Genomic DNA, 21,000 nt, shown 5'->3' on the forward strand with positions numbered 1-21,000 from the left:
CCCCCTGCCCACCCCTGCTCCGGGGAGCTCATGCTCTCTCTCTCTCTCTCTCAAATAAATTTTTAAAAAAATTTCATCGACTGGTTTGCCACATTTTACTTACCCATTTGTCAGTCGGTGGACATTTGGATTATTAACACTTTGGGGCTATTCCAAATAAAGCTGCTGTGAACGTTCACATAGGTGTTTTTGTACAGAGGTTTTAATTTCTCTTGGATGTGTGCCTAGGCATGGAATGGCCAGATCATGTGGTGACCCCATGTTGAACCTTCTGGGGAGCTGCCAGACTGGAGTCCAAGCAGCTACGCCATTTCTCTTTCAGTTTATAAAGAGTTTCGGTTTCTCCCCATCGTCAGCAGCGCTTACCTTTGTCTGACTTTCCAATCCTAGCCGTCCTTCCTGGTGGATCCTCTGAGGTGGTGATTTGCAGTTCCTTGGTGAGCATCCTCTCGTAGCTTACTGGCCATTCGTGTATCTACGATGTGTCTACTCAGATACTTTCCCCATTTTTGTTTGTTTAAGATTTTATTATTTGACAGACGGAGATCACAAGTAGGTGGGGGTGGGGGGAAGCAGGCTCCCTGCCAAGCAGAGAGCCCGATGTGGGGCTCCATCCCAGGACCCTGGGATCATGACCTGAGCTGAAGGCAGAGGCTTTAACCCACTGAGCCACCCAGGTGCCCCTCCCCCATTTTAAGTTGAGTTATTTGTCCTTTTTTATTAATGGTCAGTTCAGTAACAGTTCCATCTTAAAGATTTTATTTATTTATTTGACAGAGACAGCGAGAGAGGGAACACAAGCGGGGGGAGTAGAAGAGACAGAAACAGGCTTCCTGCCAAGCAAGGAATCCAATGTAGGGCTCAATCCCAGGACCCTGAGATCATGACCTGAGCTGAAGGCAGATGCTTAACGACCGAACCACCCAGGCGCCCTCCATCTATTCTTTTTTTTTTTTTTTTTTAAGATTTTATTTATTTGACAGATCACAAGTAGGCAGAGAGGCAGGCAAAGAGAGAGGGGGAAGCAGGCTCCCCGCTGAGCAGAGAGTCTGACGTGGGGCTCGATCCCAGGACCCCGAGATCATGACCTGAGCCAAAGGCAGAGGCTTAACCCACTGAGCCACCCAGCCGCCCCCCTCCATCTATTCTTAATGATAATTTTTTCTCCATATGACAATTTTCGCAGTCACTTTGCTGAAAATGTTGGGAGCTTCCCTGTATGAGTGCTCAGGTTCATAGGAGCTGAGCACTGTGGTGCATTAGAAACTAAAAGCTCTGCAGTCAAAGGCAGGGCTAAATGGCACGCTCCCCTCCAGCACGTTTCATCATTGCTTGAGTGGGGCTGGGGGAGGCAGGCTCACACATTCCAGATGATGATGAAAGCACTGGGAAGAGCTGACAACACTGGGCAGCAGTTGGGATCTCGGCGGTGCATGACCAATTGAAACTGAAAAGATGGGGGTAGCTCGTGGGGCGTGATGAAGAAATGTTAGTGGCTGAGTATTTCATGAGAATGACCACAGGGTTTTAAAAATGTCTAAGAGGTGTGGCATGTGCCCACTTAAAGAGACATGTACGGAAAAGAGAGCGCTGTGTGTTTGAGCATGCCCGTGAAAACACGAATGTGTGCATGAATGTCTAGAGTAAAGAAGATCCCCGTTCTGTTCTGTATCAGTCCCCGCTCTGTGGCTTTAGCACCGTGGAGTTGTGGTTTCAATGTTGTGTTTTTGTTGTTTTTTAGAGCGTGTGGGTGGGGGTTCACAGAGGGAAGGAGAGAACCTCAAGCAAACTCTGCATTGAATGCAGAGCCTGGTGCAGGGGTTGATCTCACGACCCTGAGATTATGATCTGAGCTGAAAGTCGGTCGCTTAACCAGCTGAGCCAGCCAGGTGCCCCAGCGCTGTGGAGCCTTTCGTGAAGTCTGAGTTTCTGCAAGGGGAAGTATTTGGGTTGGTGTCACTTCATCTGTGGCATCGTCTCATTTCTTAGTCCTTTCTGTTCATGTCCTGTTCTGGTTAAGAGACTCAGTGTTCAGATCTGAAGCAGGAATGTGAGGTTTTTTCCCTTGAGTATTTTTTCTTCAGACATTTTTGGTGGTGTTGGGGCACGTACGTTGATGGCCGTGTTTGCTTAGGCTCCTCCCCTTAAGCTCTTGTGTAAGGCCTACACCGTCTCCCACTCACGGTCAGAGCTCAGAAAACATCCGATGGTGTACGTGTTAGGCGTTATGTGCCATCAGTTTGTGTTATGGGTGGGTTGCCCGTCCAGCAGCCTCTTCCAACCAACCCAGTTTTATTTGGGACGTCCCCCATCCCTCACATATGAAGTAAGGGTGTCAGAGAAGCCAACTCCCCACCCAGCTCAGGAATGATCCTCCCATGTCAGTGACTGGCTCCGGAACGGACATGTGACCCAGCTGGAGCCAGTGAAACTCAGGAATTTTCTGGAAGGTTCTGGGGAGTCTTGATCCTCAAGGAAAGACGCAGAAGTAATACAGTGTTTTCAGCCTGGTGATTCTGTGGAGGGAGGAGCTGCTGAATTCCTGGTGTCTCTCCACTCACAGCCAGGACGAGCTGACAGAGAGGAGTGCAGAGTCGGGAGAAGCCAGGGAGCCGGGACGCCTGTCCCAGCGCTGCACTTCAGTCCCCGAGTCAGGGCATGTCCTGGGTCCTTCCTGTTTTTCAACTTCCGTTTACTTGTGGCAAGAGGTGCCGCAACTGAACTAAACGTAATATTTTATGAATCACGTTAGTTTAAGTGCCAGCCCTGAGATCATGATCTGAGCCAAAATCAAGAGTCAATGCTTAAAAAAAAAGAGTCAATGCTTAACTCCCTGAGCCATCCAGGCGTCCTTGTTAATTTTATTCTTGATACGTGGGTAGCTTCTGTTGCCCCTTGTGTTCCGTGAGGCGTCTCAGTAATTAACCTGTCGCTCGTGCTGGAGGGCCATGTTTACGTAGCTTTGGGCTGGTCTTGCTCTCTCGGAGAGACACCCCAAGCTGCAGGGGGCACACGTGGGACCAGCGGGGTTCCGTCATCTTGATCCAGGACACTGAGGCACGTGCGCTGCTCCCTCTCCCGGTCATCAGGCATCGGTGCAGCGCAGCTGGGGGGAAGCTCGATGCCGTGGTTTCTGGTGTTGGCCTGAGAACCGCCCTGGTGAAATCCTTCTGTTCCTACCATGGGGGAGGCTTAATTAAGGAAGGTCCAGCCTCACGACTACCCCGTTTTCACGGCGGAGCACCCTCAGCCTCCAGGGTGTGCCGTTTGCTGTGTTTGATGCAGATTCTGGGCCGGTTCCTTGCGTCACCTCCGTGTCGTCTCCCGCTAGGGAAGGTTGGGGCAGTGTGTAGGGCCGCTGAAGCCCAGATGCTGTGACACGGGCCTGCCTTCTGTGGTCTTCTCATGAGTGGCTCTGTGTGGTAAAGCCCCAGAGGCGCCGCAGTCTGTTCGGCGAGGAGGTTCTGCTCGGCTCTCATGGGGCCTCCACGTCCCCGCACCCCGGGAGCAGCAGGTCCTCGCCGGGCCCTCCTTGCCTTGAGAGGAAGATCTCTTATCTAAGTAAATAACCATGTTTTCATCGGGGGCTTGCCTAGATAAAGGAGGTTTTTTGCAGTATCTTGATTTCTTTTTGGAATCTTAGAATTCCATTTTCCGCTTCCTTATTTACAACTGTATTTCACGTGCGGGCTGTTGGAGTGCCGGGCCGGGCGCTGTGGGTGCTGCTGGGGGCCGGCCCGGCCGGGGTTCCCTGCTGCGGGTGGTCGGCTGTTCGCAGCAGGCTGTGGGCAGGGCGCGGGGATTTTAGGCCCGCACTCTTAGTCCCTCAGGGAGAGAGAGTTGTTTTGGTTACCTTATATTTTGTCTTTGTGCCAAACAGAAACTTTCGAACATGAGTCTAATTAGTTACCCAGTCTAATGGAAGGTGATTCTTGGAACATAAAAGCTGTTACCTCCGGGCACCTGGGTGGCTCAGTGCGTTCAAGCCTCTGCCTTCGGCTCAGGTTGTGATCCCAGGGTCCTGGGATCGAGCCCACATTGGGCTCTCTGCTCAGCAGGGAGCCTGCTTCCTCCTCTCTCTCTGCCTGCCTCTCTGCCTGCTTGTGAGATGTCTATCAAATAAGTAAATAAAATCTTTAAAAAAAAAAAAAAAAAGCTGTTTCCTCACCAGATCATTCTTTACATCTTAAGATTGTATTCACTCATGGTTTTGGGTTTTTGGTTTTTTTTTTTTTTTCACTGTTTTGTTTTAATCATTTGGCATTTTTGTGTCACTTCAGTTAGTATTTATCACCCCTTTTCCCAGAGGGAGAGAGCTGAGGTTTTACATGGAGAATTAAAGCACACGGACCTCAGTAGGCCACTTTTTGTGGGAGACACACGGTGAAAAGGTTGCGTCTGTGTATTGGGTTTCTTCACGTGTTCCCATGCGTCAGAATTGTTCACTTTCCAAGAGCGCGGACCCTGGTGAACTGGAGAGCCGGGACCATGCAGACCTGGATTGTGGGGGTTTTGTCGTTGTTGTTGTTAAGATTTTGTTTATTGATTTGACAGAGTGGGGGAAGGGGCAGAGAGAGGGAGAGAGAGAATCAGGGAGATTCCCCGCTCCCTCCCTCTCTCAGAAGTGTCCCAGCTTGGGCAGTGATTGTATGGCCATCCCAGTTAGAACCCTGAAGTCTCTTGAAACCCTAAGTCTAGGAAATGAATCTGAGGCTGTTTGTCCTATTTCCACCCCTCACTTGGTCACTTGCTCTCAGCCTTCGGCACTGGTTTCCAATGAAGAGTAGAAACCATCTGCAGTAGTAACGGATGCTCTCCGCCCTCTGTTTCTGTGGAAAGGAAGTCTCCAAGGAAGTCTCCAAGGAAGCCAGGTGCCCAGTTTGAGTATCTTCTGTGTTTTAGGAACCATCTGTAATCCGGGACCACGGAAATCTATGTCCAAGCTGCTTTACCTCCGCCTAGCGCTCTTTCTGCCAGAGATGGTCTGGGCTTCTCTGGGGGCTGCCTGGATAGCAGACGACGTTCAGTGTGACAAGACGGTGGTGAATGGCATCATTGCCACTGTTGTCATCAGGTGAGGTCTTCCATCTTCTCTTTCAGTTTCTTGTCTCAGATGCTTTTGAGATGTAAGGAAACAGACCTTTCTGAATCACTGCAGATAGCCCGATGTCATGTGGGTTTCTTCAAATTGTTAGAAATTGGACTTCTTTTTTTTTTTTTAAAGGTTTTATTTATTTATTTGACAGAGAGAGATCACAAGTAGGCAGAGAGGCAGGCAGAGAGAGAGGAGGAAGCGGGCTCCCCGCTGAGCAGAGAGCACAATGCGGGGCTCGATCCCAGTACCCTGAGATCATGACCTGAGCCAAAGGCAGAGGCTTTAACACCCTGAGCCACCCAGGTGCCCCCCCCTTTTTTTTTTTTTAAAGATTTTATTTATTTGACAGAGAGAGCACAAGTAGTTAGAGCAGCAGATCTCTCAGCAGAGGGAGAGGAAGAAGCAGGCCCTCTGCTGAGTAGGTAGCCCAATGTGGGGCCCAATCCCAGAATCCCGGGATCATGACCTGAGCCAAAGGCAGATGCTTAACAACTAAGCCACACAGGTGCCCTGAAACTGGACCTTGTTGAGTAAATCATAAAAATTGAGACATGTATTTATATGTAAGGAATAATTTATCTCCTGTTAATACATTTATTGATAACTTTTTTTCTTGCTGGTTCTTGTTCTTCTCAATTCCACTCTTTCTGTTATTAGAAGGAAGAAAACCCAAAGACCAAGTCAAGGGCAAAAACTAAAGGCAGGATGAGAAGAAACAAAGTGTCAGGAATTGTGAGGGACTAATGGATGGGATTGGGTTTTCCCAGTCTCCAGGCTCGCAGTCTTAGGAAGGATCTAGTTACTTCCCCTGCTGGAGACTCACGCTGACGCTGCCCTTCCCACGCCGCACATGCAGGGGCAGCAGAGTCCCTGCACAGAGGTGCATTGTCCTATGGTGCACGTGTTTGTGAACCATGATGTCTGGCACATTGTGCCCTGAAGGTATGAATGAAAAACCCATCAGAGTATCTCATGATGTGGCAAAGTTCTTTGGGTTTTACCAAGCATGGCCTGGGTCATGGCCAGTAGACCGTGGAGAACAGGTTGCAGCTATTTCTGTGTCCAGGCTGCAGCTCTGCCTACCAGGCACCTCGTTTTCTCTTTTGTGGTCTTCACTTCTAAGGCTCTGACTTCTATGGGACCAGGGTCAGCCACAGGCCCATAAAGAACTTTCTAGAAGAAACAAGTCGCTCACCTCCACCTGGTTCTGGGAGAGCAGCATCTGAACGTGGGACCCAGGGTCCTCACGCCTTCTCTCTCTGTTTTGCAGCTGGGTTATCATCGTCTCCACCGTAGTCACCATCATCATCGTCTTTGACCCCCTTGGGGGGAAAATGGCTCCATATCCCTCCGCTGGCCCCAACCACCTGGATAGTCGTGAGTCCAGCCAGTTACTTAATGGCCTCAAGACAGCAGCGACAAGCGTGTGGGAAACCAGAATCAAGCTGCTGTGCTGTTGCGTCGGGAAGGACGACCATACTCGAGTAGCTTTTTCGAGTACGGCAGAGCTTTTCTCAACCTACTTTTCAGTAAGCTGAAGGGCTCTGCTTTCGTCTCTCTCTCCTCAGTAAATGTCTCATGTTAACGTGAATGCTCTCTGCTCACGCCAGAGAGCTCTTGCACACGTGTGCTCTGTGGCATGGCGGGGTCGGGAGTGTTAGCGCAGGGCCTTGCGTTCGCGGACCCGTCTCCCTGGCCGCTGCGTCCTGGTGTGGCCACCTGTTTGTTATGCTGTCGCGATTCTTAGTTCATTTTTCTTTTTTAAGATTTTATTTATTTATTTGACAAATAGAGATCACAAGTAGGCAGAGAGACAGGCAGAGAGAGAGGAGGAAGCAGGCTCCCCGCTGAGCAGAGAGCTCAATGCGGGGCTGGATCCCAGGACCCTGAGATCATGACCTGTGCCGAAAGCAGAGGCTTAACACACTGAGCCACCCAGGCGCCCTCTTAGTTCATTTTTAAGGAGTTCCGTGATGGAACTTGCATGTTGTGGGGCGGATTTGCCAGCCGGTCCCCTCTGCAGGCACCAGGTGTGGGCGTGATAGACGTGGTAGACGTGATAGATGACTCTACTCCTGAAGGAGAGTTTGAGTGTGTGACAACCGTGTGGGCAGGTGTCTTCATTCTAGAGCGGTTTCTTCAGTGATTCGGGAACACTCATTTTCTTTCACCTCCAGCGTTTTCCAGTACTGTTCTCTGGGAAACGGTTGTGTTCAGTGTTGAGACCAGGGAAGGGAGAGGAGTTCCATGACGTCCTGCATGACTGCTGGTCCCTCCTGGCCTCTCTGGTGTCTGCGTCTGTGCGGCCCAGGGCTGGCCTGTAGGTTGGCCCCAGGCGGCCGCCTACATCCAGGGACTGGAGAAGTGTTTCTTCCTAAACTAACCTTCAAGGAGTGCTCTGGTCTGGGCCTGAGATGGTTGGAAGAACCGGTGGCTCAGGCCGAGTGGCCAGTGCCTGGTGCTTCCTTGCAGACCGGAAGTGGCTAGAGGCAGCCGAGGATTCCTGCTGCTCCAGATCCCGCCTGAAAGACAAGGGGAAGGCAGGCACAGGAGACCTCCCCCTGCTGCTTTCCTTGTCTGAGGTTCTTTTGGAGGCTTGCTGTAGCCACAGAGTCTAAGTTCAGTCTCTTAAATCTCTAACAGGGATTCTTAGGACAAAACCACAGCATCTTGAGCAAGAGTCTAAATTTGGGCTAAAATTGGCCATTTAGTACAAAGATGGTGAACTCCTTATCCATTTGCTCCCAGCTCTACAAAAGCTGTAAAGTCAGTTAAGTAGTTACAGTAACTTGAAATGAAATTTGAAAATAAGAGCTCAGCAGCATTTCTCTGTTCTCCCGTGGATTTGTCTGAGGGCAGGATTGTAAAAATCAATCTCATAGACAGATGGAATCTTGAAAGGAAAATACTCTTAACGAACATCTTTACGTGTAACTGTGTGTGTGCGTGTGTGTGAATTGTAAAAAAACAAACTGACTTTTAAGGAACTCACAGGCCATCCCAGTGAAAACAAGCTACTGTTTTCATCCAGGACACAGATCTGGTGCCCAGCGACATTGCGGCGGGCCTCACCCTTCTCCATCAGCAACAGGACAACATCAGGAACAGCCAGGAGCCAGATGAGGTGATCAGCCATTCCCCAGGCCCCCCCCAGGTAAGGCCCTTCCTGTTGGGTTGTCAGGTTTGGACATTCACTCCTGTTCATACATCTTCAAAAAACAAACTGGCCAGCAGCGAATTCAGGACCGTTGGCTTGGAATGTGATGTGTGGCGTGTGCTGGCTGTGGTCGCTTCCTGGCCGCTTCACCATCCATTGTATTTTTAAAGCATTTTCTTTTAGGAAATTGACTGTTGAAATCTGTACAGCAAAAGTTTTTTCTGGGATGGGCCTGATTCCCCTGGCTGCGTTTGCTCTCTTCTCTGGGCCGAGGGAGCAGAAACAGTTGGGTTTTGCTGGAGGAGTTTTCCTGCCGCAGGTTTTGATGGAGGAGGTTGCACCTGAGTGGGTGTCGTTCTCTGCACCTCATGCAGGGGCCTGGTGCTCTGCTGTCCTCACGCGCCTCGTGCTCCATCACTGGCTTGTTCCAGCAGGGGCCACAGGAGTTATAGTAGGAGTTCTTGCTGTTCACGTCCACCGTCCTGGCTGCAGTCCCATAAAACCAGGGTCTGTCTTCATTCGGTGTTCCAGAACAAGTTTTCCCTGTGGAAGTCCTCTGAGGTCTATTCAACGAGGAAAGAAAGGGGCATCATCAGGAGTTGGAGTTCAGGTTATGATCTCCGTGAGTTGGTCCCGTCCGTGATGGGCTCTGTTGTTCTTCTCTTCCAGGAAGCTGATTTGGACACTGAGTTAGCCAACTGTCACCATTACATGCAGTTTGCAGCCGCGGCCTACGGGTGGCCCCTCTACGTCTACCGGAACCCCTTCACCGGGCTCTGCAAGATTGGCGGGGACTGGTGGGTGGGCGCGCCCGGCCCTGCGGTCATGCTGCTTGGTGCCCCTCCGAGCCCTCGCTGTACTTTCTAAAAATAATCCCGTTGCCCCTTTCCAAAAATGTTCTGTTTTGAATATTTCAAAACCACAAGCGCAGTACCAGGAACACCATGGATCCTTTATCTGGAGCCACCAGTTATGACTCAGTGTGGTCACATGTGCTGTGTCACCGTTGCTCTGCTGAAACTCCAGCAGCAGAGGGCGCACCCCTTACCCCCTGCTGCTCCCGCTGTGTTTCCTGAGAGCGAGGACCTTCTGCACGTGCTCAGGAGGCTTCTGCGCCAGCATGGCTAGCGTTAAGCAAGAACTCACTTAGGTTCTGGAGTCATGGTTTCACGCTTGTCCCAGGAGTGGCCTCCAGAGCAAGGTTTCCTCCACATGATGCTTACGCATCGCACTTGGTGTCTGTCTGGCACAGTTCCTCGGTGTTTTACGTCTTGTGTGAGGATGACATTGCTTTGCGTGGTAGCCTAGGTATTTTGTGAATGGCCCCCAATTTGTATTCGATGGTTTCTTCCGGATTAGAGTCAAGTTACACATCTTTGGCAGGAATTCCCCAGAAGCAACATTGCGCGCTTCTTGCTCCGTCATATCAGCAAACAAGATGCCAGTTTGCCCCACTCCTGGAGATTTGAGAGTCTCCTGTTCTTAATATAATTTATTTTTTGGAAAAAAAAAAAATATATATATATATATATATATATATATATATATATATATATATATATATATATATGTATGTATAATTTATTTTTTGGTTATGTAAAACACGAACCCGACTCCAGAACTCAGAACTCTAGTAACAGGTGTGCCCAGAAGTGGTAAAGGCCATTATTCGGGAGCCAGAGGAAGTGCTGAGCGTAGTGAACTCTGGTTCTCGTGTGTGCAGGGGGGACGGGACAGTGGGGGTGAGGCTCCCTGTGCAGTACCGTACCTGACACGTTCGCCGTGTGTTTAGTTGTAGAAGCGGGACGACGGACTACGACCTGGTCGGCGGCGACCGGCTGCACTGCCACTTCGGCTCCATCCTGCACACGACGGGCCTGCAGTACAGGGATTTCATTCACATAAGCTTTCACGACAAGGTCGGTACAACGGTGCCTCGTCACTGCCCTGGGGTCCTGGGGTCTTTGGGAGTGTGGCAGAAGTCATAAATTACCTCCCCCAGAAAGCGTGCATGTGCGCGCGCGCGCGCACGCACACACACACACACACACACACACACACACGGACTTAATGCGAGATGGAGCCAAAAGTCTTTGTAGAGGTACCGCCGTGGGTTCTGGGTGGCCCACCTTCTGTGGGAGACGCTGGGCCGGTCGAACTCGGCCCCGTAGCTGCGCGCTCTCGCTCTCCAGAACTCATGCTTCTTTCCCTCACCCTCAGGTCTACGAGCTTCCCTTTCTAGTGGCTCTGGACCACAGGAAGGAATCTGTCGTGGTAGCGGTGAGAGGAACCATGTCTCTGCAGGTAAGGAGCCCCGTGCTCCAGGCCCCGGGACAAGGGCTGGGGTGCCAGGAGACCCGCCTTTGCTGGAACAGGGGATAGAGTCCTCATCAGTTAGAGCAGCAGGTGTAGCAGAAAAGACCAGGATAGAAAGTTGAGAAGCTGACCCGGGGCTGTTACATGCTGCCTTTGGAGAAATGATTGGATTCGGTTCTTTTCACTGAGAAGCATCAGAAACAGAGTGGCAGGCCTGGGTTCCCCAATGGAGGACTTCCTCCAGAGGCGCCCCCCGCCTCGCTGTGTAGCCCTGTTGCCCCGCCAGCGAGCCCTGTCCCGCCTGCCCGCCCCCGCCTTCCCTGCCCCCCGCAGATGGGTGGGCGGCGGCTGCGTTCTTCCTGTGTCGCGCTCTCTGGTCTGTTCTTGGCCATTCCTCGGTCTCGTTTCCTGATCCTAGCTTCCCGCTGACCCAGAAAGTGTAGTGAGACGCCACAGTAGGAGCTCTCGGCCTCCTGCGGCCAGGTGGCCACCTGGTGACCACTCTGGGTGTTGGCCAGGACCCCACACCTGCCCGGGGCTCTGCCCGAGGCACTGAGGAAAGCAGACGCCTCACCTCCCCCGGCCCCCACTTCTCGTGATTCTGCAGCCTCCCCCAGCTGGCCCCGGAAGGAAGCATGGGCTTATTCTTGCTTTTTCTCCTGGCTTCCTGCCCAGATCTCTCTGGCTGTCTCCCCATTCGCAGCCCCATGGCCCTCACTGTGGCCCCGCCTGCGGCACCGCTTCCCCCACCCCCACACGCCTGGGAAGCCGTTCACTGCCTTGGTTCCTGTCTCTGGTCTCTTATCTTCTCAGTCAGTCTTTATTCCGTCCACAGACGGGTCTTTCTGTCTAGACCATGGGTCAGATGTTACCACTGCTTCTTAAAAACCACTCTTGGGCGCACCCCACCCTGTTCCTTTTTTTTTTTTTTTTTTAATATTTTTTAAAGATTGTATTTATTTTACAGAGAGGAGACAGTGACAGAGGGGAAACAAGCAGGGGGAGTGGGAGAGGGAGAAGCAGGCTTCCCGCGGAGCAAGGAGCCTAATGCAGCACTCGATCCCAGGACCCTGAGCTGAGCCGAAGGCAGACGTTTAACAACTGAGCCACCCAGGCACCCCAAGATTGATTGATTGATTGATTGATTGATTTAGAGAAAGAAAGCTTGTGAGTGGGGGAGGGCGGGGCAGAAGGAGAAGAGAGGGAGAATCTTAAGCAGGCTATGCACTCAGCACAGAGCTTGACACTGGGCTCACTCTCATGACCCTGAGATATGACCTGAGCCAAAATCAAGAGGCGGAGGCTTAAGCGACTGAGCCGCCCAGGCGCCCACCCCATTACTTTTTAATAGAAAATTCATGTCTTATCACAGCTCTGTTGGTGCTTTGTGACCTCACCCCAGCCTGCCTTTCTGGTTTCTACCCCGAGCTCAGCCTGCCAGTGGTTCTGCAGTGTGCCAGAGTCCCCCCCCGCCCCAAGCTTTGCAGGGTATAGTTATGGGGTCCACTCCCCAGTGGGTTAGCTGCCCTGGGTCCTGGGGGGACACCTGCCTCTTGGGCTCTGCTAGTGGCCCCTCTGAGCACCCATGTGTCTGCCCTTCTGCCTGCTTCCTGTGCTCAGATGCTCTCTGCCTTGGGTCTTCCTGGCCCCTTGGGTGGGGTTGCTGTCCCTGTTCCCTGAAAGCAAGATTTTCCTTAAATCTTCTGCTCAGATGCCACCTCCTCCAGGAAGTCTACCCCCACCCCAGCTCTGTAGTGCACCCCCCCAACACCCATGAATCTCTTATCCTCCCTTAGCTTTCTGTGAGCTCTTGATAGCCCCTCGAGGATAGGAACCATACTTTGTTCAAAACCCAGGTACAGGGCTCTGTGCTTCTTGAGTACTCAGAAGAGGTGTGCAGTAAGGAAAGGCAGAAGGTGTGCCTTAGCCGCGTCACACACCCGCTGCTTGTGGTGGGTCCCTCAGGAGTTTCCTGGCTGCCTGGGTTTCCCTCCTGAGGTCGGGTGTCTGGTTCAGTCCTCAGTGGTCTGACCCAGGAGACCGTAGTGCTCCACGGTCCCTCAGAGGGACCTGCCCCGCCGGCCTCTGCGCGCAGCTCGTCCCAACAGCCTCTTCCAATGCACTCTTTGTAGGACATCCTCACGGACCTGTCAGCGGAGAGTGAGACCCTCAACTTAGAGTGTGGGGTGCAAGACTGTTCGGCACACAAGGTACAAGCCCTGGGGTGTGTGTTCAGGAATGTTCCATTAGGGAGAACCTCTAGGGGGTCAGGATTTTTCCAAGTCTGATGGTCTCCCGGGGGTGCTAACCACACGGCAGGTAGCGACCCGCTGCCCGGTGCTGTGCATAGGAAGGCTTTTCCTTCTCTCCTTAGAAATCCTCACGGCAGCCTTACGAGGTTGCTCTGGTTTCCTAAGAGGAAGGAGCAGGTTCAGAGCCATCACGGGACTTGCCAGAGGCCACAGTTAATTGGAATGTGTCCGTTGGCACTTGAACCCGGGTGGAACGCTCTTCTCCCCTTGATGGGAGTCGTTTGTGGTCATGGAGAAGAGAAGCTGCAGCTCAGCACGGTGCCCCCCCCCGTCCAGGAGACCCCCCCCCCCCACTGACCCTCCCGCCCCTGGAGTGGCAGGCGCTCCAGGCACTTCCCTGTCGCCCGGCGGGTTCCCTCTGCCGGTGTCACAGCACGCAAGTTCTCCTTTGCTCTTCCTGTGCCTGCCGCAGGGTTCCAGTCTCCTCCTCCAGGGACAGAAATGGCCGGTCTGGGGCAGAGTTGTTTTTTAATAGGATTTTAATTACATAACATGATGTTGATTATCATAACCCTTTTTAAGTATATGACTGTGACAGCAGAGACATGCAGAAGGCTGTGTCCCCACGACCACCATCTGCAGTCAGAGCCTCCTCAATCGCTCCTCCCCGCCCGCCCCCCAGCCCCTGGGAACCGCCATTCCAGTGCCCCCCAGTGTGCCTGTTCTGGGCCCTCGCAGAACCGGAGTCCGGTGTCACCTGTCCTCTCACCAGCCATGCCCTCGAGGTCGAGCCAAGGCAGTAGCACGTGTCAGAGCCCCCTTCCCCTGCTGGCTGCTGGACGCCCCACCATGTGCCAAGACCACGCAGATGGACGCGGGGGCCACGTCCGGGCTGTGGCTGGGAACAGCCATTTGGGTCCCTGCCTCCATGCTCTGGGGACGCTGCCCGGGAGCGGAGTCACCACGTGTGCTGGTGGCGCCTGGGATGTGTCACGGAGGCCCCGGCTGTGTGCGCACAGTCTGGCCTTGTTCTCTGCGCGCTCGGGGCCGCTTCCTTGCTGGCTTTTGATGCTTCCGGTCGTCCTGCTGGGCACAAGGCAGTGTCCCACGGTGGCCGGGCAGAGCAGAGTGCTTGCACGTGCGAGGGAAGGACCAGCCCTGGAAGTTACAGCAGCTCCTTCCGGGGAGGGGGAGGGATGTTGGGGTGGAGGGCGGGGGGCCGGTGCTGCTTTATACACAGTGTGTGTTTTGTGTGATGATCATTTTTTAAGTAAAATGCCTAATCTTTGTAAAAGTATGTGTCAGAACCAGACTGTAGCCGATAGAGCCCACGTGTCCCGCTGGGCAGTTTCCGTACGTTCCTTTTGCCACCGGTTAGCCGCGGGACGGTCCCGGGCATGTGAACTTTCCCATCAACCCTTAACTCTGTTGATGAGCCTCATGTCACAGAAGAGTCCCGTGTCACTACTGGGCATGTGTGTAGAAAAACCAAGAAATGTCTTACTTTCTCACAGACACAGTTAGTAGCCGGCCGCACGTTCGCGTCAGGATCCTGTGGCCTGGGCTGTGGCCTTGTTCTTAGAATCCGCCCGCAGGTCAAGGCTTTGTGCGTCCTGGGCCTGGCCTTCTGCAGCCCCGGTCAGGCCTGAGGGCGTGAGTTCAAAGTCGTGCCACCGAGCGCAGTCTTGGCCTTCCCCGTGTGTGACGCACGCAGGGCCCTGCCGGTGCTGCTGTATCGAGGTCACCTTTGGCTCCACCTGTCCCGGAGTAGGTCCCTGTGGGGGGTGGGAGGCGGCTGCACTGCTGGCCGGAGGGGAGGCTGGGGAAGCCTGCTGGTCCGTCACGAGGTGCTCCGTGCAGATGGGAAACCTGTCGAACCTCCTCTTAGCTTCTCTTGTATGCGACCAGGCTCGGCCTTCTCCCACCAAACTCAGTCGTGACCGACTCGGGAATTTGCAGGAGTTTTCGAGGCAGTCCCGCGTGTCCTGTCTCAGCACAGGATCTCTCCCAGTCTGTGCCGGGAGAGAAGGCAGGCCTGTCTCATCACAGAGGGTGCTCTCGTCTGTGGAGACGGCTGCATTTTCAAGAAGCCTGTCTCTTAGGACGGCTGTATTTATTAGGTTTTATGTTGCCTTTTTTTTTTTTAAAGATTTTACTTATTTATTTGACAGAGATTGTGAGTAGGCACAGAGAGGGGGAAGCAGGTTCCTGCTGAGCAGAGAGCCCGATGTGGGGCTTGATCCCAGGACCCTGGGACCATGACCTGAGCTGAAGGCAGAGACTTAACCCACTGAGCTACCCAGGCGTCCCCTGTTTTATATATTTTTTGAAATAAAACTAAAACCTAACCTTCCTAGAACTCTGCTTCCATGGTCTTAGTTTTGTGTCTGTGGGAACTGGACGCTTAATCAGTTATTACCAATTCAGAGCTTTTTTGTTTTGACATCATGTTGAAAGATCAGTCCTCTATCAGCTAGATCGGACCGGCCATCGGGACTCAGCAGAATTGTGGTCAGCGCATACGGCAGGATACCGTGTAGCTACAGAAAAGCCGTAGAAAGATCCACTGGCCGGGAAAGGTGTTGTGGATGTCACCCCTTCCTCCGTCCCTGGAACCAGTCGTGGAGCACCCGCTCCATGCCCGCCCCTGCGCTGGGGACCAGGAACACGGCGGGCGCAGTACCCACGGCTGCTGATCCCTGATGCTCGCCTCGGCTCTGGGGACACACGAAGCACGCATGCCCTAGTCCTGTCCGACGACCAATGGCCGTCTTCTCTTATCTGTGTTTCTAGGGGATTTCTCAAGCCGCCAGATACGTTTACCAGCGCCTCGTCAATGATGGGATTTTGAGCCAAGCGTTCAGCATCGCTCCCGTGAGATTCTGACTTTTCATTGATTGTGTGTCATCCAGCCGCGGGTCGCGCTGTTCCGCTAACGCTGCCGCTCCTCTCTCTCCCCGCAGGAGTACCGGCTGGTGGTGGTGGGCCACAGCCTGGGGGCGGGCGCCGCGGCGCTGCTGGCCCTCATGCTCCGGAGCTCCTACCCGCAGGTCCGCTGCTACGCCTTCTCCCCGCCCAGGGGGCTGCTGAGGTGCGTGCCGTCGGGGCGCCGCGGGCGAGTGCCGGTCCCCACTCCGCACTGCTCGCCCCTGGGCTTCCATCGCGCTCTCTCCTCCGCAGCCCCCGTTTGTTTCCAGCGCTGTTGGGTTTGCGACAGACCGCAGAGGCCCTTGCAGGTCCCTGAGCGGAGCTCTGCTTCCCTAGACGGTGCGGGGCTGAGATCTCTCTGTAAATGGAGATGCGCTTGGTGTTCGTGTTGGGTGCCCAAGGCAGTGATTTGGTATTTGTACAGATTGTGCAGTGATTTCAAGAAATCGAGAAGAGAGCATCTGCCACTTTATCTAGTTACGGAGGTTTCTTTTCCTCTGGTGGTAAGAACCTTGAAGATTTATTCTCTTAGCAACTTCGAGGCGCGCAGCCCAGCAGGTGAACCGTGGCCACCGTGCTGTGTGTTCTGTCCCTGCCGGTGTCCGTGACTTACTAATAACCAGGACTTTGTGCCCTTTGACTCCCTTCTCCTGTCCCACAAGCCCCACCTCTGCAACCACCAACCCACATTCTCTAGATCTGGGAGCTTGGTTTTTTGGTTTTGGGGGTTTTTCTTTTTTTTTTTTTTTTAGATTTCACATGTAAGTGCGGTCTTCCAGTATTTGTAAAGATAAGTCTGTCTTATTCCGCGTAGCATAATGCCCTCCGGGTCCATCTGTGTAGCTGCCGATGGCAGGATTTCCTTTGCTTTCTTCTGCGTTAGCCTGTTTTCGTGACTTGATGGCCGTTGCGTATGTACATGCACATCCACGCTTTGTGCCAGCGGACACTTGGGCTGCGGTCCCGGCTACTGGACATGGTGCTTCGGTGAACGCGGGGTACGGGCGGCTGTTCAGGTCAGGAGAGTTGTTCCCTTTGGATCTGCGTCCAGAAGTGGAATCGCCAGATGATACGGTAGTTGTACGTCCCGCTTTTTGAGGAACCTCCATACTGTTCCCCAGTGGCTGCGCCGATTTACCTTCCCCCAGCAGCGCACGAGGTTCCCTGTTGTCCAGGTCCTCACCCACACTGGACGTTTCTTGGTTTGGGGGGCTCTTTTGTTCTTGTGTTTGATACTAGCCGTGCTGACGGGTAGGAGGGGAGATCTTACCGTGGTTTTGATTTGCATTTCCTGCCAAGTAGTGATGTCGCGCGCCTTTCCATGCCCGTGGGTCGTGTGCGGAAAATGTCTGTCCGATCCTCTGCCCGTTTTTGAGTCTTACTGGTTTTTGCTGTTGGCTTGTGTGAGTTCTCTCTGTATTCTGGGTATCAGCCCTGTGCTGGTGTCGGCGCACGTTCCCTCCTGTTCATTTCGTTGGGGGTTTCCTTTGCTGTGCAGAAGCTTTTCAGTTGGATGCAGCCCCTCTTGGTTATTTTTGTTTTTGTCACCTTCGCTTTTGGGGTCAAATCCAAAAAATTGTCACCAGGACCAGTGTGTCAAGGAGCCTACTGCCTGTTTTCTTCTTGGGAGTTTTCTGGGTTCAGGTCTCTAACCCGTCGTTAGTTCTTTCTGCGCGTGTGATGTGAGGTGGGGGGTCTGGCTTCACGCTGCTGCACGGGGCTTCCGTTTTCCCATCACCGTCAGTCGAAGAGACTGTTCTTTCCCCTCCGCGGGTTCTTGGCTCCTCTCTTAGATACTTGGGTGTGTTTCTGGGCTCTGTGTCTGTCTTATGCCAGGACCATACAGCTGTGATTACCGTAGCTTTTGACATAGTTCAAAGTCCGGGAGCACGAGGCTGCCCGCCTTGTTCTGCCCCTAAAGATGGCTTTGCTGGGGCGTCTGGGTGACTCACGTGGTGAAGCATCTGCCTTCAGCTCAGGTCATGATCCTGGAGTCCCAGGATCAAGTCCCACATCAGGCTCCCTGCTCAGTGGGGAGTCTGCTTCTCCCTCTGCCTCTGCTCCCTCCCCTGCTTACTCTCTGTCTGCCAAATAAAGAAATAAAATCTTTAAAAAAAGAGAGAGAGAGATGACTTTGGCTAGTTAGAGCTTTTTGTGGTTCCACAGAAATTTTAGGATTATTTGGTCTATTTCTTGAGAAAATGCTATTGGAAGTTTGATAGGGTTTGCACGGACTCCAGGTGGCTCTGGCTGTTGTGGACACTGGGAAGGTATCCATTCTGCCGACCCGTGAGCGCAGAACATCTTCCCGTTCATCTGTGTCTTCCGTTTCTTTCATCATGGTTTCCTGTTCACAGGGTACAGGTCTCTACCTCCTTGGTTAGATTTCTACCATCGTATTTTTTCAGGGCAGTTGTAAGTGGGATTGCTTTATTTTTCTTTCTGATAGCTCATTATTAGTTTATAAAAGGAACAGATTTCTGCACAGGCATACCTTGTTTTATTGTGTTTTGCAGGTAATCCTTTCTTTCTTTCTTTCTTTTTAAGTAAATTGAAGATTTGTGGCATCTCTGCCTTAAAAGCAAGTCTCTCGGGGCCATTTTTCCAACAGTATTTGCTCACTTTTTGTCTCTGTCACATTTAATAGTTCTTGGCAACATTTTAAATTTTTTCATTATTTCGTATTTTATTATATTGATCTGGGATCCGTGATCATGACTTGCTGAAAGCTGTACATTGGCTTTTTAGACACGTTACTGCACACTTAGTGGACGGCAGGCCTTGTGTTGTAAACATACCTTATACACACTGGGAAAGCAAACAGTTCAATTTCCCCGCTGTGCCGCGATATTTGCTTGACTGCAGCAGTCTGAAACTGAACCTGCAAGTTATGTCTCTTGAGTTGTGCCCTACACAAATTTACTGAATTTGTTTACTGATTTTTTTTTAAGTTTGAAAGGTACATTTTTTTTTCCTACTCAACATACTTAATCCTATATAATCTTTTGCCCTGATTATAAAAGAACTTTGTGCTATAATTAAAAAAGGAAAAGAAGGAGGAGAAAAGAAATTCATATCCATCATACAAATTTTGGAAAATATAGAAAAGTGTTAAGAGCGAAACTCTTCTACCTGGAATTCACCAGTGTAACTATTTAGGTTTTTTTACTTCCTGCTGCGCGTGTGTGTGTGTGTGTTTAAGATTTTATTTGACAGAGAGAGACACAGCGAGAGAGGGAACACAAGCAGGGGGAGTTGGAGAGGGAGACGCAGGCTTCCTTCCCACTGAGCAGGGAGCCCGATGTGGGGCTCCATCCTAGGACCCTGGGATCACGACCTGAGCCGGAGGCAGGCGCTCCATGACTGAGCCACCCAGGCGCCCCCATGTGTGTGTTTTATAAATGAACATAATGGTCTGTATACATTATATCCTTAAATATGTTTGAGAACGTGTTTTTATAGAGTTGCTTATTAGTATTCTATCATCTGATTGGCATTTTTAGTCTACGGATGGATATTTACATTCATTTTTCTTATTATCACAAGTCAGTTATATATAAATACTGGTGTACCTTTAAAATTTTAAGATTTTTTTTTTTTTAAGATTTATTTGTTAGCGCGCATGTGCTCAAGAGACAGTATGGCATGGGGAGGGGGAAGCAGACTCCCCACTAAGCTGGGAGTCCTATGTGGGGCTTAATCCTAGTACCCCAGGATCATGACCTAAGCTAAAGGCAGACACTTAACAGAGCCCCCCAGGTCCCCCTAAGTTCTTTTTATATTAAAATACATACTTGTACATGTGAAAAGACAGTAACTCTTAAAAAAATAACTGAATTTATAAATTGTGGAACAATTAACATAGAACGTATTTTTGAGAATAACCAGCAAACATCCATACAGCTTGGATGCATTTTGCTGTCTGAAAAAAGCCCTGCATAAAAGACCTATTGTACGATTCCGTTTATATGTCCTTCCAGAAAAGCCAGAGGCATATGATGACAAAGCATACCAGGGGCTGTCTGGGCTTGGAGTGGGATTGATGGACACGGGACACAGGGAGCTTCCTGGGGGTGATGGAAATGCCCTTCTTCTTGGGGGTGGTGCTGGGAGTTCTGTGCCTTTGTCAGAACCCATCGTCCACTTAGAGTGGCAGGTTTTGCCGCGTATACCTCAGTGAGGCTCGTTTGAAAATACACACACAGCTCTGTACCCACGTGGAGAGAGAGTAGTCAGTGCCTGCGAAACTCCCCACGCGTCCTCTCCTGGCCACGGATCGTCACCGTCCTGATCAGTGTGCAAGTTCCTCTGCTTTAAAAAGTACTTATACCACCTATATGCAGGTCTCCACAGAATAGTTTGGATTGGTATGGTTTTGAAATTTTATTTCTATTTTTTTGAAGTTTCTAGAGCTAGGATAGTACTTAATTGTTATTTTGTGACTTCCCTTTTTTCGTCCACATTCTGTTCGATGCCTGTAGGATGTGGTTCTGTCCGTTCTGGTTATATTCCGTCCTGTATCGATCACAAACGGTCTGTGTCACTGGCGATCACAGCGGTTGTGTGGACCCTCTCCGGGTGTAGATCACGGCGTGTGCACGTGCTGCCCCCTTCGTGTGTGAGGCCGGTGTTCCTTCTCCAGAGCGGCTGCGCGAGTGTATGCTCGCCCACAGTGTATGCGAGTCCACCACGCTCCACGTCCTCACCAACAGTTAATCTCAGATGTAAGAGATTTTTGCTGGTCCACCTGGTGTGTGGTGATGTTTCATCGTGGTTTAGTTTGCATGTCCGTGATTGCTAATGAAGTCGGGCCTCTTTCCACGTATTATTGGCTGTATTTCCGCTTTTGTTCTTTTTGGCCATTTTTCTGTTCAGTCACTGGTTTCTGAACACGTGTGTTCTGTAATCGGTTCTTTTGTGGCTCTAAGGATGTGTCACAAATATGCTCTCCCATTCCTTGATGCGTTTTGTATTTTCCTTGAGTCCTGTCTTCAGGTCACCATTTCTTAATTTTCACACTAATTTGTCAGTCTTCTCATTTATGATTTTTGGATTTTTGTTTCTTATTTAAGAAATCTTTCTATGCAGCACCTGGGAGGCTCAGTCGGTTGAGCGTCAGCCTTCAGCTCAGGTCTGATCCCAGGGTCCTGGGACTGAGCCCTGCACCAGCCTTCCTGTTCACTGGGGAGCCTGCTGCTTCCCCTGCTTGTGCTGACTTTAAAACAAACAAAAACCTTTCTATATTCTAAGGA

At 51.5% G+C, this 21,000-nt stretch overlaps 1 protein-coding gene across 2 annotated transcripts in view; it reads left to right on the plus strand.

Annotated features, from left to right (window-relative positions):
• The window catches only part of DAGLB (diacylglycerol lipase beta), a 30,163-nt gene that overhangs the window by 2,763 nt on the left and 6,400 nt on the right, over positions 1–21,000 (plus strand). The window contains exons 3-11 of one of the 2 annotated variants that reach the window (XM_044233811.1): positions 4,903–5,074; positions 6,366–6,624; positions 8,127–8,249; positions 8,922–9,049; positions 10,045–10,171; positions 10,473–10,556; positions 12,701–12,778; positions 15,614–15,694; positions 15,784–15,911. In XM_044233811.1, the coding sequence (XP_044089746.1) occupies positions 4,903–5,074; positions 6,366–6,624; positions 8,127–8,249; positions 8,922–9,049; positions 10,045–10,171; positions 10,473–10,556; positions 12,701–12,778; positions 15,614–15,694; positions 15,784–15,911 (1,180 nt within the window). The remainder of the gene's footprint in view (positions 1–4,902; positions 5,075–6,365; positions 6,625–8,126; positions 8,250–8,921; positions 9,050–10,044; positions 10,172–10,472; positions 10,557–12,700; positions 12,779–15,613; positions 15,695–15,783; positions 15,912–21,000) is intronic. The other variant, XM_044233812.1, reaches the window with a different exon arrangement.

This window comes from Neovison vison, chromosome 14 (assembly GCF_020171115.1).
Source record: "Neovison vison isolate M4711 chromosome 14, ASM_NN_V1, whole genome shotgun sequence".
In the NCBI taxonomy this organism is placed as follows: domain Eukaryota; kingdom Metazoa; phylum Chordata; class Mammalia; order Carnivora; family Mustelidae; genus Neogale; species Neogale vison.